Source organism: Rhincodon typus, chromosome 25 (assembly GCF_021869965.1).
Source record: "Rhincodon typus isolate 14 chromosome 25, sRhiTyp1.1, whole genome shotgun sequence".
NCBI classification, from domain to species: Eukaryota; Metazoa; Chordata; class Chondrichthyes; order Orectolobiformes; family Rhincodontidae; genus Rhincodon; species Rhincodon typus.
Genome location: NC_063356.1, coordinates 17,374,416 through 17,396,685, shown reverse-complemented (window position 1 = coordinate 17,396,685; position 22,270 = coordinate 17,374,416). Strand labels below are relative to the sequence as shown.

The following is a 22,270-nucleotide window of genomic DNA, read 5'->3' as shown; positions in this document are numbered from 1 at the left end:
CAAGAAGGCAGTTCACAACCACCTTCTCTAGGCAACTAGGCATGGGCAATAAACGTTCACCCGACCAGCATCACCACCATCCAATGAATTGAGGACCTAGGACTGATCCGCTTGGCACTCTTTAATTATATCTTTCCAACTATTTGAAAAGACCCGTTATTCCTCATGCTTAGTCTTTTGTTTGCTAACAAATCTTAATCCATGCTATTACGTTACTCCCAATATCATGAACTCCTGTCTTGTGCAATAACCTTTTATTTGGCACCTTATTGAATGCCTTCAGAAAATCTACGTGCATTACATTAGCCTTATCAATTCTGCTTGTTATATTGTCAAAGCACACTCGCAAATTTGTCAAATGTGATGTCTCTTTCGCAAAACCAGACTGACTCTGTTAGATTGTGTTAAGCTTTTATCAATATCATTTCTGCTGGTCAGAGTCATGCTTGGCACAAAGGAAATGGGTTACGGTTGTTGGAGATCAGTCACCTCTGCTCCAGGACGTCACTGCAGGAATTCTAGAATGTGTCAAGACTCATAGCCTTTGTAATATCCAATGTCTCCAGCTATTTCTTGATATTGCATGGAGTAAACTGAATGGGCTGAAGACTGGCATGAGCGATGCTGGGACCTCTGGAAAGATACCTAAAGGTATTCTTGTTGAAGGGTAAATATCTTTGAAACTGAAATCAGTCATCTACATGGATGTCCTAGCTTTTTCTCCTCACGGTGATGAAAGCAGCTCCCAGATTTACACCAAGTGGGACCTCTGCTATGAGACATGGGACACTTTGGCAAGGCTGATGACAATCAATAGGAGACAGTTGGCATGAGCCTTCAAAGACAGCGATGGTGCAGGCAGGTGAAAGAACAGCTCAATTTCCTACTAATCAAACAGTCCTAATGTCCCATCCAGTCTGGTACACCTTGAGTGCACGGAGCACGGTTAGGTGCTCCTGAGCCCCATTGGCCAATCCCATAATGTGCTGATCATACTGGTCACTGTGCTTTCCAAGAATGCCTGAATATTTCTTAAAACATTTGACAACATCACAGGTATTCTCAACCTCCTTACTCTCGCTGGAATATTGATTACATAATGAACCAGGAGAAACCTCATGATATGAAACATGTGATTGAGGACAGATTGAGAAAGCTCAATGTAGTGATGATTGGAGGTGTCTAAACCTTGAAAAATAGAGAACTAGATTTTATGGTTAAGAGTTATGGGGAAAGAGCAGGAAAGTGGAGTTGAGGATTATCAGCTCAGGCATGACCTCATTGAATTGTGGAGCACGGTTGATGGTCTGAATGGCCTACTTCTGCTCCTACATCTTATGATCTTATGCTAATGGATCTTTAGCTTCATTTCTATATTCCTGAACCGTAGTAATCTACTTGATGGTAACCTCGTTCTTGCTGTTAGGGGTCCAATCTTTCCCCGTGATCCAGATGATGTGATCAACAAAGGACAATTGTCGTTACTAAGCCTCTTCAATTCCATCCAGACATTTCTTTCACTCACAGTTCACTTGGACAGTCCTGTCCTTTGTTGATTCGAAGGAAGGATCCAGAAGAGTGATGCAGTTAAACAACTTCATCAGCTTCAGGGAGATGGAGATCAGGTCCTCACCTTCGGCTGTATCTATAAATTTCATTTGATTGCATTATCGCCAACATCATCCATCACTTTGCTGATGATCAAGGGTAGACTGAAGGCTATTTGTGGATTGGCTTTGTTCTGCATTTTCTCAATTTGGCATTAAATTTACCTGAAAATCAATGGTCAGGAAGAAAACAAATCAGGTCAAAGGGGAAAAAATAAAGTCCTGGTTGATCTACTTAGATGATTGCAACCAGGAGATAACTTGGACCAAGTCTGAACTATTTATTGAAATAATTTGTAATCTTGGCTGTGAACTTAGTCAGACTGACCCAGTGATCCAATTGCATTATATTTTTGATCACCATCTGGAAGTCAGTGCCTTCAAAGTGTGATTTGTAAAACTTTATAATTTCTTCTAGTCTTATTATAGATCCCATAAGAGAAAAGCTAATGTATAGAAGTGATGTAAGTAGCATTCAGGGTGGCATAGTAGCTCAGTGGTTAGCACTGCTGTCTCACAGCGCCAGGAACCCGGGTTCGATTCCACCCTCAGGCGACTGTCTGTGTGGAGTTTGTACGTTCTCCCTGTCTACATGGGTTTCCTCCGGGTGCTCTGGTTTCCTCCCACAGTCCAAAGATGTGCCAGTCCAAAGATGTGCAGGGTAGGTGGATTGGCCATGCTAAATTGCCCATTGTGTTTCAGGGATGTGTAGATTAGGGGGATGGGTCTGGGTGGGATGTTCTGAGGGTTGGTGTGGACTTGTTGGGCCGAAGGGCCTGTTTCCACACTGTAGGGATTCTATATAACATGCAATGTCACTTCATTCAGAAAAGGCTATACAAACTAACATTGTGGATTGCTATGATTGGAGATTTGAACACATTAAAATTGAATTGAACATTCTCAGCATGAAAAGTTTGCTAGAATACCTAACAGTGTGGAAGCAGGCCATTCAGCCCATACCAACCCTCCAAAGAGCATTCTACTCCTCCCGTAACCCTGTATTTCTCATGGCTAATTCACCTAACCCGCACATCGTGGACCTTACGGGCAAGTTTTTTTTTTAAGCACAGCCAATCACCTAATCTGCACATCTTTGGACTGTGGGACGAAACCAGAGCACCCAGATCGTGCCTGCACAGACACAGGGAGAACGCGCAAACATCACACATACAGTCACCCAAGGGTAGAATTGAACCCAGGTCTCTGGTGCCGTGAGACAGCAGTGCTCACCACTGAGCCACTCTGCCACCTTGAAAGTAGTGGATATTACAGTTGATTAGAAAACTATCCTGTGAACTACAAAATCACCATCTAATTCTAGCTCAGAGTGACTATTCCAAATATATTTCTGTTGCTTGTGTGCCTTCATGGAAACTGGTTTAAAAAATTTCACTTTATGTTTTTATCACTCGTGATCTTGCAGCTTAAATTTGTGTACAATTCAACACAAATTGCTAATTGCAACTCAAAATTCTGAAACAACTGACACAAAATAGAGGCATAGTTTTTTTACAGTCAGAATTATCTGTTTGGAGCATATCCACATACTCAGTTTTACCTTGTATTTTTTATTGAGTTGTGCAATGATGATGGTTATAAAGCGTGGAACAGTGTTCCATTTATTTTCATGGATAGTGTTTCATTGAGATGATAGTTATGCAAACCATGTGTTAATAACCAGAAAGGAGACTGACGCCATAATCTGTTGAAATTTAAAATTACAGGCGGAATCTTGTATAGGTCCGAGCGGCATGGGCTGTGGCAACACGTGAGATGGAATTGATGACGGGTCTAGCAAGGCCGAACTCAAATTGAAAGCATTTCATGCCATCTTTTTATGTTTTTCGTAAACAACATGGTGAATATCTTGCTAGGCAGCAGCAACTTGCCAATTAAAGGGGATTATTGGTTGTTAAATTCCTTATTAATGAATCAACATGCCTCGTTAATATTCAGCTTCCTTACTTAGCAAACTCGCCAACCAAGCTAGATGTTGAGAAAACTCAATGTAGAAACCTGGTGAGTTCAGTTCCCCGCTTGTTTCGAATGGCTTCTAAGTTGGACATCGGGCACTAACATGTCAGGTATGCTTCATGGGCACTGCACTCCATATCCATCGACAATGACATCTGATATGTGTCAGCCGCTACGAATGCTCATGGCACATCTCCAGCCCAGACACAGGAATCTTCTGCACTTCAATGCTGCACTGAAAGCTGCACCAGGAACTATAATCATGATGCTACAGTAAGGAGACGTGCCCTCAGAGACATGCCCCCAGCTAATAGACTGGACCAGACTGCATCTCTGGCTCTTTACTTCCTTCCGTAATGCTCTATTTCTCTGAGCCTCCTGAATGCTCACAGCATCCCTAACTTGCATTGCCTTGCCTGGCCTTTTTACAATTTGCACCCTTGGATAGAATGAACAGACTCCAATGATTTCTGTCATGCCTTGCTGTTTAGTGCAAGCATAAAGAAAGAAAGCTTGTTAAGATTGTTAGCAGATTTCAGTCAAGATAAGTGAGATAGCCTTTGCTGAAGGGACCCAGACAGTAAGTCAAGGGCAGCCTCCGATACCAGTCCACTGACTTGGAAATGGTCAGTCAGCCATTTGAGGTGATCGGGGTCAAGGTGCTTTCCACTTAAGGTATGAAGAGCTAAATATTGGACAGCCCAGCTGTCTTGATTCTTTATGCCCCTTTAGGGCTGTTTTTCTCCTGGAACGAGAGACAGGTGTCAATGGAAATGAAAATGGATGGGCCTGTTGATACTTTTAGTGCAGATGGGCATGTGTCCCGAATGAGTGAGTAGGCATCATGGGGTGGGTGGGAGAGAGCGGGAAATGGTGTGTTGACAGAGAGCAAGGGAAGATAAAGCCAGTGGTAGAGCATGAGCCTTGATGGGAGGTGGGTGCAGTAATAGAGTGAGTGTGAGGTGTTGGAGAAAGGATGCTGGCATTTTCGCTGGCTGAGTGGAGAAGGCCATTGATCTTCTTTCTTCTTGCTGTGCATTCCTTCAGACAGCTGTGAGTGCTGTAGCCCAGTATTGAACCAAGCTGGCATGATCTAGTGTCATGACCTCCACTCCTGGTACTGGAGGGAGAGGAAGTCCTGCCTTTGCACTACCACGTCCAGCAAGAGCTCCAGGTGCCAGCCCAAGGAGCAGGCCACCAGTTTCCCCTTGTCTGCCATGTCTGCGGCAAATGTCAGGAATGGTGCAGAGTAGTTCTAGACTGGCAAAACTTATCCGGGTGCACAATGAGCTTTTTAAAGCTGGTGCAGACGCTAGGGATGCGGATGAATTCCAGAATATCCACAGAGTAGCGAGTTGTTCTGAAAATGCCATGAGGGATGCCATAGGGATGGAGTAGGTAGTTACTGAGGTGAGTTTGGCAAGATATGGCAAAAGAACCTGTAGTTCTCACAGCAAAACAAACCTCAAAAAAACCTACAATTCGGATTTAGCCAATAAAACCTAACATTCAGCCCTATGTAGTTTTTTATTCTTCAAATGTAATATCGACTTATAACGATTAAAACTGTGTTGAAAGCTGAATTGATATTTGTAATCTCTCAATATTCCATTTTCTTTCTTTATGTAGCAATAACATGTGGCAATCCTGGGGAGATTTTGAATGGATATTATAATGCGTCAAATGCTGAATTTGGAAGCACAGTTTCATTTTACTGTAACACTGGGTAATTATGCAGTGCACAAATAATTTAAATTTTATTAATTAAATTGTCTTAAACAGTAATCAATCTGTTTCTAAGCTTCGATAATAGCTGTACCATGTTCTCTGTATCTGCCCCTAAGAACATCATTCTCATTGTAGTTTCCAACAAACTTGCAGTTTCAGTGCTTTGTAGTACTGTTGTTGGGAGATCTCATGACTTCTCTGAAAGTCATTCTGTTTGATATTTGGGGTCAAATCTTCTTCTATACAATTTAAGAGAGACCTCGTTACAAACCAATAGTATTATTACTTAAGATTTGTAAATTATTTAAGGTGGAGTGTAACGCCCTAGCTCATATAACAGATTGGAATCAGATATTTATTTCAGTTAAACAAGCAGACATACAAATTGAGATGGAATAAATTTGGACAATTTGCACAGTCAGTTGATCAAATCCATGAAATTCTGAACATTTAAGTTCTCTCATCATAATTCCACCAGGTAACTGATAGGATCCTAGAGTTATGGGGCACGAATGTTTTTTTTTCTGATATTCCCACTCAAATCCTACTGGAATTGCATCAGGAGTCCACTAGAATGTATTACAGAATTTGAAATTCAGTGCCTTTCAAGTTTAATTTGTGTCCATTGTGTATCTTTTTTCCACGTGGTGAGTTAATATTTCAGCAACCACCTTCTCCCAATTTGTGACTAAACAAATTCTCGAAGTTACTTATAAATCTGAAGTCAAAGTCAACGCTAAAAGTTGACCCCATATTCAGATGCTGACAAAAAGTGTCAGACAGGATGTATACCACCCACCAAACTGGCCAAAGACAAATAACAGGGTAATTTACCAATGCCTGATACAAGTGTTGAGACCTTTCAAATATGCAAATATTTGCTTGCTTGAGATCTCAAATTCACTCTGGGAACCCAACAGTTCAGGGCATCTATGAAAATAAATGTGTTATTTCTCCCTGTAATATGGACGTATAAGAAGCAGGAACACTCCTATAGATCAACATTGAAGGGTCCTCCCAACTGTTCCACCCCTCTTCCATGGAACAGCAATCTCCAACTCAAAAATCCAGGCTGTCCGGTTCCTGGAAATAGAGTATGAAAAGACTTAAAGTTCAGACTAGGGCAAAGATTCCATCATTCCTTGGTTCACTTTTGTACCTCATGACACATTTTCCTGAAACAGGTCAACTTACCAGAGACTACAGCTTTCGTGTGATGGTCCACATTAAGCATAGCTGACCAGGAGCCTCTCCTGCTCTTACTGCATGGCTTAGGTGTACTGAAAAGATTTATAAGGTCAATGTAAATGGTCAGGGAATAGGTTCAGTTATTGGTACATAGATCTTAAAAGTCTTAACATAAAATGCGTGGAACAATTAATAAATGTAAACTAAATTGCCTGTACAGCAATGCGCAGGGCACCTGAACAAAACAGGAGAACTGGAAATACGTCATAGCCAAATGTAATCTGGATGATTGAAACAAAGCTTAATATGGAACAGTGTTGAGAGTTAACTATTACAAGAGATTGGATAGCCCATTTGGAGAGGGCACAATTTGTGACCTGTGTTCACCTGTTCAGATTGAGGTGGGCAACATACAAAACTGTTGTACTCGTTGCTGAATGATTGTTACTTTTATATTTCTTTGTTTAGCATACATGTACTTTATTTGTTTGCGGGAGGACACATGAAGAAAGGGCGGTGGTTTTGCCATATTTAAAACCATTTGTCCCTTAGACCTCAATGGCCTTATTTAACCTGAATCAAACGAGATTCTAGACCTTGAGCTGCTGTTGAGATGCCTCTCCTGGGAGTTGTTGCTGCTAATCTTGCCAATGTGTGGGAGGTTACTGGGAGAGGCTACAGTTCCAGAATTTCTGCTGGGTGTCTACAATATGATAGAGACATCTTGGGTATGTGCCATCATGCAGCTGTGGGTACAATAGCTCTGGAAGGTTACATTTAGGAGTGCCCATTCATATTGCAAAAGAATCCCTTTGGAAGGGCTGAGCAAAGAATGTTGGAACATTTCAGAGGTCCAGGCCAATCCCAGAGTTGGTTCAAACTCTGTCAGTAGCTTTCTCATGGTCAATGTAGACAAATGAATGGAATTCAAGCTGCAGACATGGAAACCTTTGGTCTTGCAGAATTCTTTTCCTAATCACACTCACTAGAATGCAGGGGCTCTTTTTTGGAAAACAAAGAGGATCATCCCAATCTGTTAACATGAGTCAAGAACCAGCATTTCCAATTTCTAATGTAAAACTTCTAACGTAAAAATTCCCACCTGCCTTAAAAACATGTGTTTGTCAGGAAGTCTACAGAAATTTGGTGCCTAGATCTTTAACCTTGATCAGCACAGTCTGCCAATGTTCTATTTAACTTTTGCCTTGGTACACAACAATGGATAATTTTCAGCTTGCTTTCTCTATACTGGTCTGTTTCTTTTTAGGTTCAAGTTAGTTGGTAATGTCCATCGTACTTGTGAAGCTAATGGTTGGAGTGGTCAAACTCCAATATGTGAAGGTAAATTGTGTATTTTTTGTTCCTTGAAGTTAATCAATTGGCTTCCATTTATGAAAGTAATAAACTGTTTTGTTCATTTCATATGGCTAGTTATTTATTCCTGAAAAGTTAAGGTACTACATTTTTGGATGGAGGAATACATTATCAATGGCTTGATACAACTTCTTGCGATGGTTACATCAACTAAAGCTTCTTTAGGTTTTTGAAATTTGAGTATCTTCCATGAAATGATGTTTATCAAGTAATTCAAAATTCTCCTGTAAATTTTCAGCTGTTAACTTGAAGGATTGTAAAGAAACATACCTGAATGAAATGGAACACCAGCATTTAAAGATTCCATTAAGCTTTAGTCATTGGCATCCTCCAAAAATTATATATTCTGGAAATTTAAAGTTATAGTTCACAAATATGTGAAAGGACACCCCAAAAATGAAACTTCTAAATTTGATTTTACATCTTACATTAACTTTTTGTAACAATTAAAAATTTGAATTTCAACATTTAATTAGGATGGTGAATAGACCTGTCATCTCATACGAAGAATTTAGAAGAATGAGAGGCGATCTAATTGCAACATTAAAAAAAAGTAAGATAGGTCATTAATTTTTAGGAATTTCATAATTCTTGACATAGTCAAAGCAAAAAAAACATTTCCCTGGCTGGGCAATCTAACTTGTGGAGCCACAACATTAGATAAAGGGATTGACTATTCAGTACCGATATTAGGAGAAATTTCTTCACCTGAAGGGTTGTGAGTCCTTGGAATTCTGTCCCCAAGATAGCTGTGGGTGCCCATTCCACATACATATTAAAGACAGAGGCTTATATACTTTGGACTACAAAGGGAATTAAAGAAGAGGGCAGAGGGTGGAAGATGAACCATGATCTTGTTATATGTCTCAACAGGCCCATAGGCCAAATAATCTACTCAAGATCCAATCTTGTATGTTCTTATGCTGTTATGAAATGTGTGTGTGTGTGTTTACCTAAATACCACTGCATTTTCATGACAGATACAAAAATTGTGTCTGTCGTTAAATCCAGTCGGGAATTCAGGGGGAATGAAAAAACGTTACCAGGTTGTAGTCAGAATGAGTGAGGAAGAAGTATAATTTTATGTTGATAGGGTTAAATGAAAAGGGATGGGAAAAGGCTCACACAGAGCAGAAAGACTGACATTGAGCTAAATACAGGCTGTTGGTGAAACTCAGCAGCATCCACGGTGTTTTGTTTTTAATTGAACTAAATGGCCTGTTTCTGCATTGTGAAACCTAGTTTAAACAGTTAGCACAATCTTAGTGTAGCACTGAAAAGATTTGGGCTTTAATAGTTCCCCTTTTCCTTCAGTGCATGTGAGGCACCAACTTAAAGCGAAGCAAGCCTAGCAAGCCTTACAGATTTTGTTACAGAAGAGAAATTTTCCTCCCTGACAGCAGTCATCCATCCAGCCTTGGTGAAGGAATCATGGCACCTTTCAAGGACTTGAGCAGTACTATGCATGATTCAATTTTTATGAAGCAGTTGCATGTTCATAGAGTGAATGCCTTTCTATGCATGTACCTATAGTGCAAACAGTTGCACGACAGCGAAAGCATCTGCCATCGCCATTTTGGGAGCCACATTGTGCACAGGAGTTTTTTCTTGAGTACATCCAAATACAATTTTCCTTATCTTGTGAGTCAGTGGCAGCGTAATGGTGGATTCTATTCCCTTATCCCAGTCCCTTTGGAAAAGGGCAACTAAAGCTGGCCATGCCAGTAATGTTTGCTCACCATAATCGAATGTGGGAAAACATGTGTGTTTTGTATTCCTCACTAATATTCCTTCCTGAGATGCCCAGAGGCTTGACAATAACTCCTATTTAGGCAGTGAATAGGTACAGTTCCTTGAAGAAACAGGTTCTAGTAACGGAGATGAAGAGCCTTAAAAACTTACATTCCTGGAAATGCAGCAAAACAGAAATGTTTGTTTTGGAGCAAACGTATCAACTTTAAGGAGCAAGTGCAAACAATTGAGATGGGTGAGATCACTAAGTAAATGATTGTAACGTAAAAATTAATCCATCTACTAAGTGCCCACTTTCTGCGGTACAAGGTCTGAAGCCTTGGTGTAGGCAGCATTTCCTTCTTAATTTCTGTTGGGATCCAAGTTATCCCAGTTCCCAACAGATGGTCGGGCAGTCATCAACTCATGGGTTTTTAAATCATATTTTAAAGAACACTAAGCAGACCTCAGTAGGTGATAATACAGGGCAGCAGTGCTCAATATGCAGCAGTATGACAGAGACCAAAACTTTGCATTATCCGTTATGGTGGTCACTCATTTAGCTTTTTCCATCATTGATAATGTGATAGTTTAGTTGTCTTCATTGGGCTGGAAAATTGGTCCAATGGAGTTCAAGAATTTGCCGTTGGGAATCTGGAAGAGGGAATCCTATATTTGACTCTGTGCTACTCCAAGTTGCTTAAACTTTTAATGCACGCTAGGGTGAACATTCCTTAGGCTTTGATTTGATCTGGTCTCCAAAGTTAGCTCAGCTGTTAGTCTGGATGTGTTTTGATTCCGTCTCAAAGTATTAGCATGAAAGCATTTACAATACTTCCTAACCACAGCCCAAAGACATTAAAACAACAACTTTGCCCCTCCTTGGCAGTGATTTTCAATTAAGAAGCTGTCCATCAATTGTCCTCTTGTCACTTTCCTAACACTGGTCGGTTACTCAATCAAATGTCACTTAGTCACAAAACGTTATTTCTCTATGACATCAGGATGTGACCAGGGGAGCAACAAGTGTTGATTGCCTGTGAATCAGAGTTTCAACATGTTTTTACAAAATACGGGCGGAGACTGAACTTACACGCTGCTCACCTGATTCACATTACAAATGCCTCCCCACCGACCCCGCCCAGGAATTTGAAGATATAGCTTTGACCTTGCAGTCTGTCCCGAATATTAACTTAATTTTGTTCGTCTCCAGTTGTCAAATGTGATTATCTTGAACCGCTTACTAATGGAAGAACTCCATACCCAACCGGTGGAGATTATTGGGAGCATGGAATGGTAGCAGAGTACTCATGTGACCTTGACTATTCATTGATTGGTGCAGAAGAACTTGTTTGTACAGAGACTGGAGAGTGGAACAATAAGCCTCCAATTTGCAAAGGTACTAAATTTTTCCTTCTTCTTTAATTTCTTTCCATTTTACGTGATGTCACCTGATTGTTAATCAGCCTTCTCCTTGTCCTCCTTTTACACTGTGCCAATCCTGTTGCATTTCTTGTCACTGAACCTTTCCATCTACTCTTATACCTTACCCTTCTCTTTTTTTCTGGCAGTTCTGTCTCCAACATTAATATCTCCATATTCCTTCTCTTACCCCTAGTGCAAAGATACTAAACTTTGGAATCAGAATTAAAGTGATTTGCTCTTTTCATGAGAAGCTGGGAGCCTGACTTCTCAGTTGTTTTTGGTCAGGTTAGATTTGGCTCCCACTCTATTTTGAATAAAGAACATTGGAGTATTCTTTGGGAGTAGCTCTGCTGGTTTCCTCAAACACTGCTGTTGCCTTCTGATGGAAATAATATTGGGATGATTCGTGCACAGATGCCGGCTCTTGAAGGCTCACACTTCTGGTCGAGTTTCAATTTGTGTGACTGTAAGAAAATGCATAAAACCCCTTCTTAATGCTTGTCTTTATGTTCAGCAATTGTTTCCATATTCCATAGTACTGTAATGACTATTGCAGTCACCCCGTGCTCTATCCCCATATTCAGACCATTCAGACCAATCAATACAGTTGAGGTGCCTTGGCATCTGCTACTAAAAGCAGAAAAATTACCAGTTACAGCAACAATTTACATCTAATTTAGCAAAATATCCCAAGGTACTCACCAACTGGGCAGTAATTAGCAATGAATCAAGGGATAGAGGTAGTGGGAGAGGTAACTATGCAAGACCAAAACTTTCCCCAAAAACAGATACAGTGTCTTTTGTCTGTATTTCTATCTTCTCATGAAATCCCAGCTCACTTATCGTTTCATCAATAGCTGTATGTAAGTAGTGTGTACACTCATAAAATGGAATTAATGAGGCAGTCTCCCAAATCCTTTCTTCTCCAACTTTGTAGGTAGAATCATTGAATCCCTATAGTGTGGAAGCAGGCCATTCGGCCCATCAGATTCACACCGAACCTCTGAAGAGTACCCCACCCAGACGCACCCCATCCCTGTAACCCTGGGTTTCTCATAACTAACCCACCTAGCCTGCGCATCCCTGGGGACTATGCGCAATTTTGCATAGCCATCCACCTAACCTGCACATTTTTGGACTGTGGGAGGAAACCAAAGCACCTGGAGCAAACCCACACAGACACGGGAGAATGTGCAAACTCCACACAGACAAGTGCCCGAAAATAGAATAGAACCTGTGTCCTTGGTGCTGTGAGCCGCAGTGCTGCCCTGCTGAATTAGGTACTTCCAGGTACTTCCACAAAATTATACCTCAATGTAGTTGCACAGAGATTCTTTAATAACATTAAGACAACTTTTCAATTTACTTCTTATATTGAGGTCGTTAATGCAGCACTAATAATTGCTCTGGTGAAAACATCCTGTTATCTGACTTGCTGTTTTGGTCATCACAGTGCTATGAACAACCCCTTCTGAACTGCTACTCTTGCCATGCACACATTAAAATTGGCAGTTCCTTGTTAGCTATTCCAGAGATAACTAAGTACAAATCTTCAGTTTGGTTCACTTTCCTAGACTGTGGAGTAAAGAGTTAATTATACCTTTACACTCATTATAGCTACTGAGCGTGTATGTAAGGAACTATGTTATGAAGATGTATTAACAAGATGGAAGAGCAGCCCATGAAGAGTCTTAGACAGGCTCTCTCTCTTACTACCCCATGTACATCATTATATTCAATAATATTTGAGTCTAGACCTGAACGTACTATGTAGTTGCAGATGTTAAGAAACCAGGACAAACGAACAACATTGAAAACGGAAGACAAAGAAATCCCAGGAAAAATTCCCAATCTGGCAGGTGAGCAAACACCACAGTCGTTGGGTAGGAACATTAAAAAAAATCTCCAAGAAAGGCTCCAAGGCTTACATCAGGCTCAAAAAAAGCTCCTACTTGAAAAAGAAGAAAAACAACTTAGCAGCAAGCTAAGGGAGAAAGCTCTCAAGGCAGTCAGAAAGAATTCTCAAGGGAACAGCCCACAGCAGATAAAGAGCCTTCAACATCAGTCAGGCTTGAGTGAATGCATGGGAATGGTCTCCAGCACAAGAGAGGACTGGGACCAGTTGGCTGGACAAAGGAAGCATGGGAAAGGTCACAGAAAGGTGACAAGCTGCAGAGACAGTTTGCAGAGAACTCATGTGGAAGAAATAAAATACAAGTTGCAGGAAATGCAGCAAGCTGCAGAATCATTCAGCTGAACAGTACGTGCAAAATGCAGTTATACATGGAGATGGAAAATAAAAGGGCACATGGAAAGCTTGCCAGCAGAAATTGTCAGAAGAATAGGCATGGCCAACATTACAGAGCCCCATTAGTGGACGCTCAATCCAGCCAGTATTATAGAGGGTCATCAATGCCAAGGCACAGTCCATGTCAGAGCTGCTTTAGTAACACTGAAAATAAAACATAGACTGTAGCAGTCTGCTGGTGTCAAAGCAATAGAGGACACGGGGGAGATAGATGAATTCTTCTTTCAGAATGTAACAAGCCTACTGCAGAGTTTCAACTCCACTGAATACTTAGATCCATAAGCTGAACTCTGGAATGAAGATATCATAGTTAATGGCAAGGAAACTAATTTTAAGTTGGATGCAGGATCAGATGTGCCTATTCTGTCAGACTGCTTGCAGTAGTGGCAACAAAATCTTTGTTCAACCATCTTCCATTCAACTTTGGAGCACAGGAGCTATAACATAAGGCAGATTGGGCAGATATAGATTACACTTGTTACAATAGAAGAGAGATGACCGAAACTTTGTATGTCATTCCAAATCACCGCCTTTCTTTATTAAATGGACATGCATATCTGGCTTTAAGTATTCTTTGTTTACTGTTGTAGAAGAAACTTAAGTCGAAACATCAGAAATATATAACAGAGCTTTCAGTTCTCTCAGAAGAGAGGCTGGAAGCATTGGGAAAAGACAGCATCAAGAATGAAGGTGATCTAGCAGCAAGAGACTTTTTGGGACTTAATTTGCTCTTTCAGAAAAGAGAATGTCACAGGTACATAGGAGCTAATGGAAGAAGAGATGCAAGTTGTAGATGAAATAAAACAAAGAACTGTGGATACTGGAAATCTGTAGATATCCTAAATTATAGATGCCCTAGCATTCAAAGGGACAGAGTTCACTCACAAACTAACACCTAGAAGCTTCAGACTTATTAACACGCAGCATGATGCCCACAATATCTAAGACAGTATCAGATTATGAACTAGAAACATGGAACTAAAACATGAAGGAGGTCTCAAAGCTGCAATACAAACTTACAATGATGAGCAAAGAACATCAAAATCACTTAAATATAGTCAGCACACACCTTCAAACCTCAGAAACAGCCAAATAAGAATTAGTTCAACAACTGCAAACAGCTAATGAACATCTTTTAATCTAGGAAGGAAGGAGATGCTTAAGTCTGAATTGGATCAAGCCAATATTGAAAGTTCAGAAATTAATAATTGGCATAGATGTGAGCAGTCATCTACAATTGTGTCTTATCAGCAAGCCATGCAGCATTCAAAGTTTCTTTAGCAAAGAAGCAGAGGCACAAGTTAGAATCTCTACAGCTGAGAATTACCATAAAACGTTAATATGAAACATCAAACGGACCAAAGAGTTAGCGGTGTCTAACTAACTAAATGATACTATTCAACTGCAAGTCCAGTTATTAGCAGTCACATTAGCATTATCATGCCTCAGAAGCTGAAAAGGAATAGTTTCTTATGGAAATCAAACATTTGCTGCCAACTCTTGATAAAGAAAAAGAAGGTATTCAAGTCTGTTACACAACATAAGTGAGCAACTGCTGAAGTTCAAAAATGGAATGTGAATGAATGCAGATTCTTGAACATAAAAGTTGTTATCTGTCCTCAGGAATGTTGTTAGCAAAAATCAGGAACTCACAACTAATAAATGCTTACAGAAAAATTCCATAAGTCCAGTGCAGAGGCAGCCATTGCTCTGGAGAAATTACAAAAAAAGATGATCTGAAGTTGGAAAAGGACTGTCTTTTACTGAAGTGTTTCTCTGAATTCTTTCAAGGGATGTGAGTACCATTGGTGAGGCCAGCATTAGTTGTCCATCTTTTAATTATTCAAAGTTTGAAGGTCACTGTGAATTAATAGTTAAGGAAAACAGTCTGCTATAAACAAAAAGTGATGGTTCTATTTCTGGGAAAATCTTTTGAGAGAGAGAGAGATAAGACATGGTAGTTTAACTTTACAGAATACTATACTGGATTAGCAAATCTTTTTAATGATCTTTCAAAGAAGGGATTAGACCCACAAGTGTGAAGGAAAAAGAAGAGCTTAAGTATTCAACATTGAGCCATTCCAAACTCTTTGATTACATCCAGGCTAGCAAGGATCTGACAGAATGTATTCTGGTATTGTTGAATCTTCCATCAAGTCTTCAGAGTATTTCAGTGGAGCTTCCAAGGGTCCCCACACCTAATGACCATTGGTCAACTTTTGTCAGGTCCAAATGAAGGATTCCCTGAGTATCTAATTTCTTCAACTTTTCCACAGTCTTCTACAACCCATGGTAATAATTATTTTTTTTTTCCCTTGTGACCCAGGAGCCTGGAAGTACATAGAGAATTAATCTCCACTTAAAGAGAAAGTGATAGCCATCCCAGTACCAAAGAAAAGGGCAATGTTTTGCCATAGATTCAAGAGATGTTGTTGTCCACTCCAGACTAGCCTCAAGCCCATGAGAGTTTGGAAGCAGTGATGTTGCCTTACATTCAGATTATGTTCAGATACTGGAACCTCAACCTGACAAAGCTTTTCCCTTTTAAGGGAACCATATAGAACTCATTGCACCCATCCTAAAGAAGGACTGAGGATATTGTTGCAACTTTGTCTTGGTTGGAGGAGACTTTGAGGTGGGAAGTGAGAGTAATAAGCTAAATATTAATGGCCAAAAGAGGTGAAATAATCTGGGAGCAGTAAAGACTTAACTCACCATTTACAGTTATGACTGCTACTGGCTTATGCAAAGGAGTTATGTCCTGATGATATCGCATCAACATTGACTTGAATATGTAGAGTCTCAGACAGGCTCTCTTACCAACCCTTGTATATTGTTGCATTCTCTAAACTCTGTTATTGTTAATTCGCTTACGTGTAGAACTTACTACATAGACAGTGCACAGAGAATGTAGGCCACATGTCACCTATATGAGTAAATGTGGCCAGTTTTACCACACAGATTTCAAAGCACTACAAAAGAAATTAAACTTGCTATTAAATACTGGGATAATGTGTAGCCAGCTACTTAGAGTGCAAATCGTTTGCATGAATAACTTGGTAAATGTATTTCTTTAAGTGAACAGTATTTGAGAAATTGCAGTTCTTTTAATTTAATGAAAAACTACCTCTGTCAAAAAGAATCAGGCATTGGAAAGCTCTGTTTTGTATATGCACTACAACTTATGTATTGTTTCATGACAGCTGTCCACTGCAAGCGTCCAGAACTGCCTGAAAATGCCAACATTGTAGCAGGATTTGGACCCAGTTATAAGTATCGTGAAACAATAACTTACAGATGCGAGCATGGTTATAAAATTGATGGCGACAATGTCATTGAATGCAATGAGAACAGTGAATTCTCACCACCGCCACCCACCTGTCAACTATGTGAGTGACTATAACTTAAACATTAGGATAGAATCGACTGAGTATTTTTAAAAAGATTTGTATTTTACAGGCATTGGTCATTGAAACAATGGCCTTAGTATTAACTAAAACAAAAACAAAATAATTGAAAGAACTGTGGATGCTGGAAATCTGAAATAAAAACGGAAATTGCTGGAGAAACTCGGCAGGTCTGGTAGCATCTATGGCGAGAAAGCAGAGTTAACATTTAGGATCCAGTGACCCTTCTTCAGAATGTTTTTGTTTTGTCTCGATATTAACGATCCAGAGCACTCCCATCCCACCCCAACATCAATGGATGGGAGATGGTTGAAGTTGTAAACGCTTCATTAAAGAAAAAACCAAGCCACCATATATTTCTATTGCAGTTTTTATGGTGGTATATGTGAAGCTGTAGGAGTATCCTCTTTGGATTGGCATTTGACTTAATTAACAGATATAAAGTAGACTCCCAGAGTGCAATTGGAAGCTTCTCTGGTCCATACGAGTTGGGAGTTGTCTAACACATCCTTGACTTGTAGTTAGCTGGTATTAAAGGGCCATGACATGAGCCGCTAATGTCACTGCATGAAGCATCTACCCTGTTCTTTTAGCCATGTAGCGATGTGACTGCTCGTCAGTAGTTCCAGGATGTTGATGACTGCGCTGTTGAATGTGCAGGGGAGGTCATTTTGTTAATCCAAGTCTGTATGTTGTTCACATTCTTCTGTATGGTAGAATTGGCAGATTTATTATTTATTGTATTATCTATTTGAGAATAATGCATTTCTCTCTTGGTAGCTGGATGCAGGGAACCTATGCCAATCAAACACGGAGAAATAACAAATAAGAGACCTGTATACGAGTTACACGAAGAAATTACCTATGAGTGTAGATGGGGCTATATACTGGTTGGCCAAAAGGTCATTCGGTGTGTGGAGAATCACAGATTTGAGCCGTCGCCACCTGCATGCAGAAGAAGTAGGTAACAATTTCTTAAATCTAACTACTGTGAAGAAAGGCTGCAACTAGTTCAAAACTAGTTCTGTGTTATTTTTCTCAATGTTTTCTGTTTGGAAGGTTGGCCTGAAAATTCCTCAGCCTTTCATTATTCCTATATATATATATATTTTTACAACTTAATGCTGAAATTTCCTATCAATTACATTGGTGTATGCCACAATGTAATACTCAGGATAAATAACTGAAGCCTGGGCAAAGTGAAGGTCTTACAACAATAGCAACCTAGATTTACTAAGTGCCTTTAAAGTGATAAATGTCCTGAGACATTTTGCAGGAGTGTTGTACAGCAATCGTGTACACAAGGCACCATAAGGTGCTATTAGGGAAATTGATTACAGGATTAAAAAAAAAGGTGGTAGGTTTCAACGAGCATTTTAGAGGGAAAAAGTAAAAACAGAGAGATTTGAAGGAGAACCAGTGGTGGAGCTGCTCCCATTAAAACAATGGGGTCACTTCGGGAAAACAATGAACTACTTTCAAGGCCAAAACAATTCTTTGAGCTGCACATTTACCTCTTTTATTGTATTGACCCTGTGCCAATTAACTCATGACTCAGGTAGTAATCCAGAGATTATTGCCTTTTGATTCTGCGTTTTAATTGAGTCTCTAGTTGTGCATATTTCCTCAGCAGAACCTTTTAAGTCAAACACATTGCTATCAGCCTGGAGTCACGTGTGGTCTAGACTAAAAAAGGATACAGATTTTCTTCCTTAAGCACTTATTCAACCAGTTTTTTTTTATATATATATATGACAATCAGCAGTGGTAATATACTGGCCATTAGGGTAGCGTTAATTTCCAGATTTCTTTAATTGAATTCAAATGTCACCATTTGGCAGTGATGGGATTTGGACCCATTTCCTCAAAGCATTAGCCAGGGTTTCTAGATCACTTTCCTAGTGTTTTAGATAAAAGAGGATATGGACGGGTTGGTCAGATGAGCTCAGCAGTGGCGCATGAAGTTCAGTCTGGATCAGTGTGGGGTGATGCACTTGGGCCAAACAAACAAGGTGAGAAAATACATGAATGAGTGTTAGGACCTTGAGAAGCACTGAAGATCTGAGAGACATCGGTGTGCACATCCACCAGCCCCTTAAGGCAATCAGACAGGTAGATAAAGTGGTTAAGAAGGTATTTGGGATACATGACTTTATTAGCCAAGGCACAGAGAGCAGAAAGTTTATGTTGGTACTGCATAAAACATTGGTTAGGCCACAGCTAGAGTATTGTGTTCTGTTCTGGAAGCTACGTTAAAGCAGGAATATGCTTTGGAGAGGGTACAGTGGTGAGGGTGCAGTGGAGATTTACCAGGATGTTGCCTGGACTGGAAAGTTTTAGTTATGAAGACAGATTGGATATATTGTGCTTGTTTTCCTTGCAGCAGAGGAGACGTGGTTCAGATATATAAAATTATGAGGGGCATAGACAGGGTAGACAGGATGGAACCTTTCCCCTTAGTGGATGGAACAATGATTAGGGCATAGATTTAAGGTAAGGAGCAAGAGGTTCAGAGGGTAAATGACAGAAAATAATTTCTCCTGAAGGATGGTGGGAATCTGGCAGAAACCCTCATACATTTAAGGAAATGAAAGTGATCTAGAAATCCAAGCTAATTTAAGACGTATTTAGTTGTGCACTTGAAATGCCCAGACACATAAGGGTAACCCCCAGTGCTGGAAACTGGGAATATGGTAGTAGGTGGCTGTTTTTGACTGGTGCAGTCCTGAGGGACCTGAAGGAGCTGTGCTGTAGACCTCTATGACCCTATGACAGTACAACCACACAACTGTCTCTCACTCTTAGCCCCCGTGGCAGGCCAGCCAACTGGGAGCAATACAAACACAGCAATCTTGTACGGCCGTAAACACGATTTTGTGAGATTCATGCAAATCACTGCCCAGTGTCAGGACATGGTCCTTTTAAGACACTAACACATGGAGGTCTAGAAGCTCTTTGGCCCAGCAATGTACCCAGTGGCCAGAGCAGACACTGCACCAGGCCTGGACCAACAGCCTGTTAATCAACTTGTTCAGACATGCAATGACACATCTCTGGAATAAATGGGACTTCAACACAAGTCTTCTGGCCTAAAGACAGGGACACTACCACTGCATCACAAGAACCCTAAGTGACAGTCTCACAGCTTCCATTAGCCACAGTCAGTCAGGCCCAGAAATGAAGATGGTGAGGGCATTACAGATGTTTCTGTAGCAGTGGCTGTTGACATTGGGGAGCCTTCCATGGGGCAGGACAAATTGAAAGGCTTCAGTGGCTGAATGCTGTTCCAATGATGGTAACAATTCACCAACAAACTCCAGAAATATTGAGATTTGTCAGTAAGTATTGTCTATATTGTGCTGGCTGTACAATTCAATCTCTTAACCATCAATCCAGAGCATTGCTGAGAAGGCATTATGACAGAATGAGGACAGCATGACGTTTCAATTTAAAACCAGGGTAAACTTAGTCGATTGACTGGGAAAATGTAAATGTTCAAAAAGCAAATAATATTGATTCAGAAAATAATGAGTAGAGAAATAATCTTTTCTCCTAATATCATTGCTCACTGCAAGCAGTGTCCAAGTAAACACTAACACATTACTCTCTTGCAGTTACTTGTATGGCACTCAGGTATATTAACAATGGCAAAATATTATCAACACGATACAACAGATTTAACTTGAATGCTAAAAGCTATTTCGAACGCACTGGTGGTTTTAAACCAGTTGCCTTGGGGATAAGTACCTGTAAACAAGATGTCCGTTTTCATCTACAAACTGCTTCTGAAAGAGGGAAGGAGTCAATGATGACAGGAATCTGATGACAGAATGAAATGAGACAGTGATTAGAATTGTATCCCATGTGGGGATTTTCCCCAGGCTGTGGGATGTGGTGCGCTGGGAAAATTACTGAAAACCTGTGGATTCCGTTATCTCAACCTGCGCCCACCTTGTTTCTTTTTTCTCATGAATGGGTTTGGTGTGAGAATGGGAAAGCCTGGAGCTGAGCCGAGAAGACCATTAAAGTAACGAAGAAGGCAATTAAGACTCAAAGGAATGGCACCTGGAGTTTTTCCTTCTGCGATAAGGATGTGAGGGGGCTGCAGAGAGGAATGAGTAGATCTGGGAGGGGGTCCTGTTTCTGAGCATACTGGTGAATGCTGGGAACGCCAAAGTATGCCACTTGACACATGGTAGTGTTACATAACGCACCTTTCCTGTCCTCCTTGGGTCTCAAATCTTCATTGCACTGCCTCCAGGTGAGAAGGAGCACATTCCCGCTGATGATTTCCTTGGTAACCTCTGTCCATCTGTGTTTGCTTGGGGCGATTATCTGCTTCCTCATGCTTGTGAGAGATCGCCCCATAGCATCCCAGCAGCTCCGTGAGCTGAACTTCCAGGTTAGAGGGTGAGACTGCGGACAACTTGTCCTGGTTGCTGTGTGTAATGCAGTCTCAAAACTGCAAATGCTGCTGAGTATCCCTGCAACAGGCTGCAGTCCCCTTAAGCAGAATCACAGACAAGAAAGTAATGTTGTTTACTCACCAAGTCTCCCTAGCCAACTGATTGAGAAAGGTGGAGGTTGGCTTGGCATTAGTGTTTTCTGATTTGAGCCACCAGAGAAGTCTTCTATTCTAACATTTAGATTCCCAATTATAAATATTGCCAATCTTGCACCAAAGAATAAAGGGCTTTGATTTTATTTTGTAGATCTGAATTCCCTGAGAACCACATGCCTGGCTTGCTGTTTACAGACCAATTCTCCCATTTTCAATCCAGGCAGTAAGGAAGCTGCAACACTGTACTGGACGGTCTGTGACTGGATGAGCATATTTTCTATCCCTGGTCTGCTACAAAATCAGGGGAATGTCAAAGTTGAGTGAAAAGTGTCCTTCAGACCTGCTCCCATTAGATGAATGAGGTCCCTTGGATAAAAAAGACACTTTCTGGGCCAAAACAATTGCTAGCAAGCAGCCTTGTGACTAATGTTAGTCACTGAATATATGGGAGGGAAGGTTGAAAGTTGCATATTTCAAATTTCTTGCACCAACGATACCATATTGAGAACAAAATGTTGTCATCCACAGTGGAGCTAACTTCATTTTAACAGGATGTTATAAAGAGATAACAGGAAGGGGGACATCTTATTGGAGTATACACTGGGATATAAAGGTCTTTTCAAGATAAAATAAGTTGCTGTGTTATTGTTCAAGTTGTTCACTGATCAGCTGATTAAAGTGCCCAGACGGTTGCATGTTCGCAGTTGCTGGTGTGAAATGTGAAGGTGCTACAAGATAGTCAGCAAATCAAATTTCTGTAAATGGCTGTATATCTGAGGAGTCAATAAGACAGTTTGTTAAGTTTTATTGATAAGGCAGAGCAGAATATCATCAAGGGAATGACATATAGTTCTCTGCTCTCAGTATTCCCTTATTGTAACCATATCACTTAAGCAATCAAAAAAAAATCATGCAGTAGTTGGTCAGCCTTTTAGAAAACAAAGAACTGCAGCATGATAGCAAA

General features: G+C 40.5%; 1 protein-coding gene across 1 annotated transcript; it reads left to right on the top strand.

The window, feature by feature from the left end:
• The first annotated feature begins 2,861 nt into the window (after positions 1-2,861).
• Positions 2,862-17,713, top strand: LOC109936678 (C4b-binding protein alpha chain-like). Its single transcript, XM_048611832.1, has 6 exons — positions 2,862-3,468; positions 5,214-5,310; positions 7,768-7,841; positions 10,819-11,004; positions 16,542-16,727; positions 17,526-17,713. Exons 1-6 carry the CDS (start codon positions 3,435-3,437, stop codon positions 17,711-17,713), a joined length of 765 nt encoding a protein of 254 aa, XP_048467789.1. The 5' UTR covers positions 2,862-3,434.
• Positions 17,714-22,270: the final 4,557 nt, after the last annotated feature.

Excerpts from the sequence above, each read along its gene's own strand:
- LOC109936678 (XM_048611832.1), top strand. The coding sequence starts at position 3,435 with ATGCCATCTTTTTATGTTTTTCGTAAACAACATG. Across the intron at positions 3,469-5,213 it reads TGTTTTTCGTAAACAACATG|CAATAACATGTGGCAATCCT; the intron begins GTGAATATCTTG and ends TTCTTTATGTAG. Across the intron at positions 16,728-17,525 it reads GCCACCCACCTGTCAACTAT|CTGGATGCAGGGAACCTATG; the intron begins GTGAGTGACTAT and ends CTCTCTTGGTAG.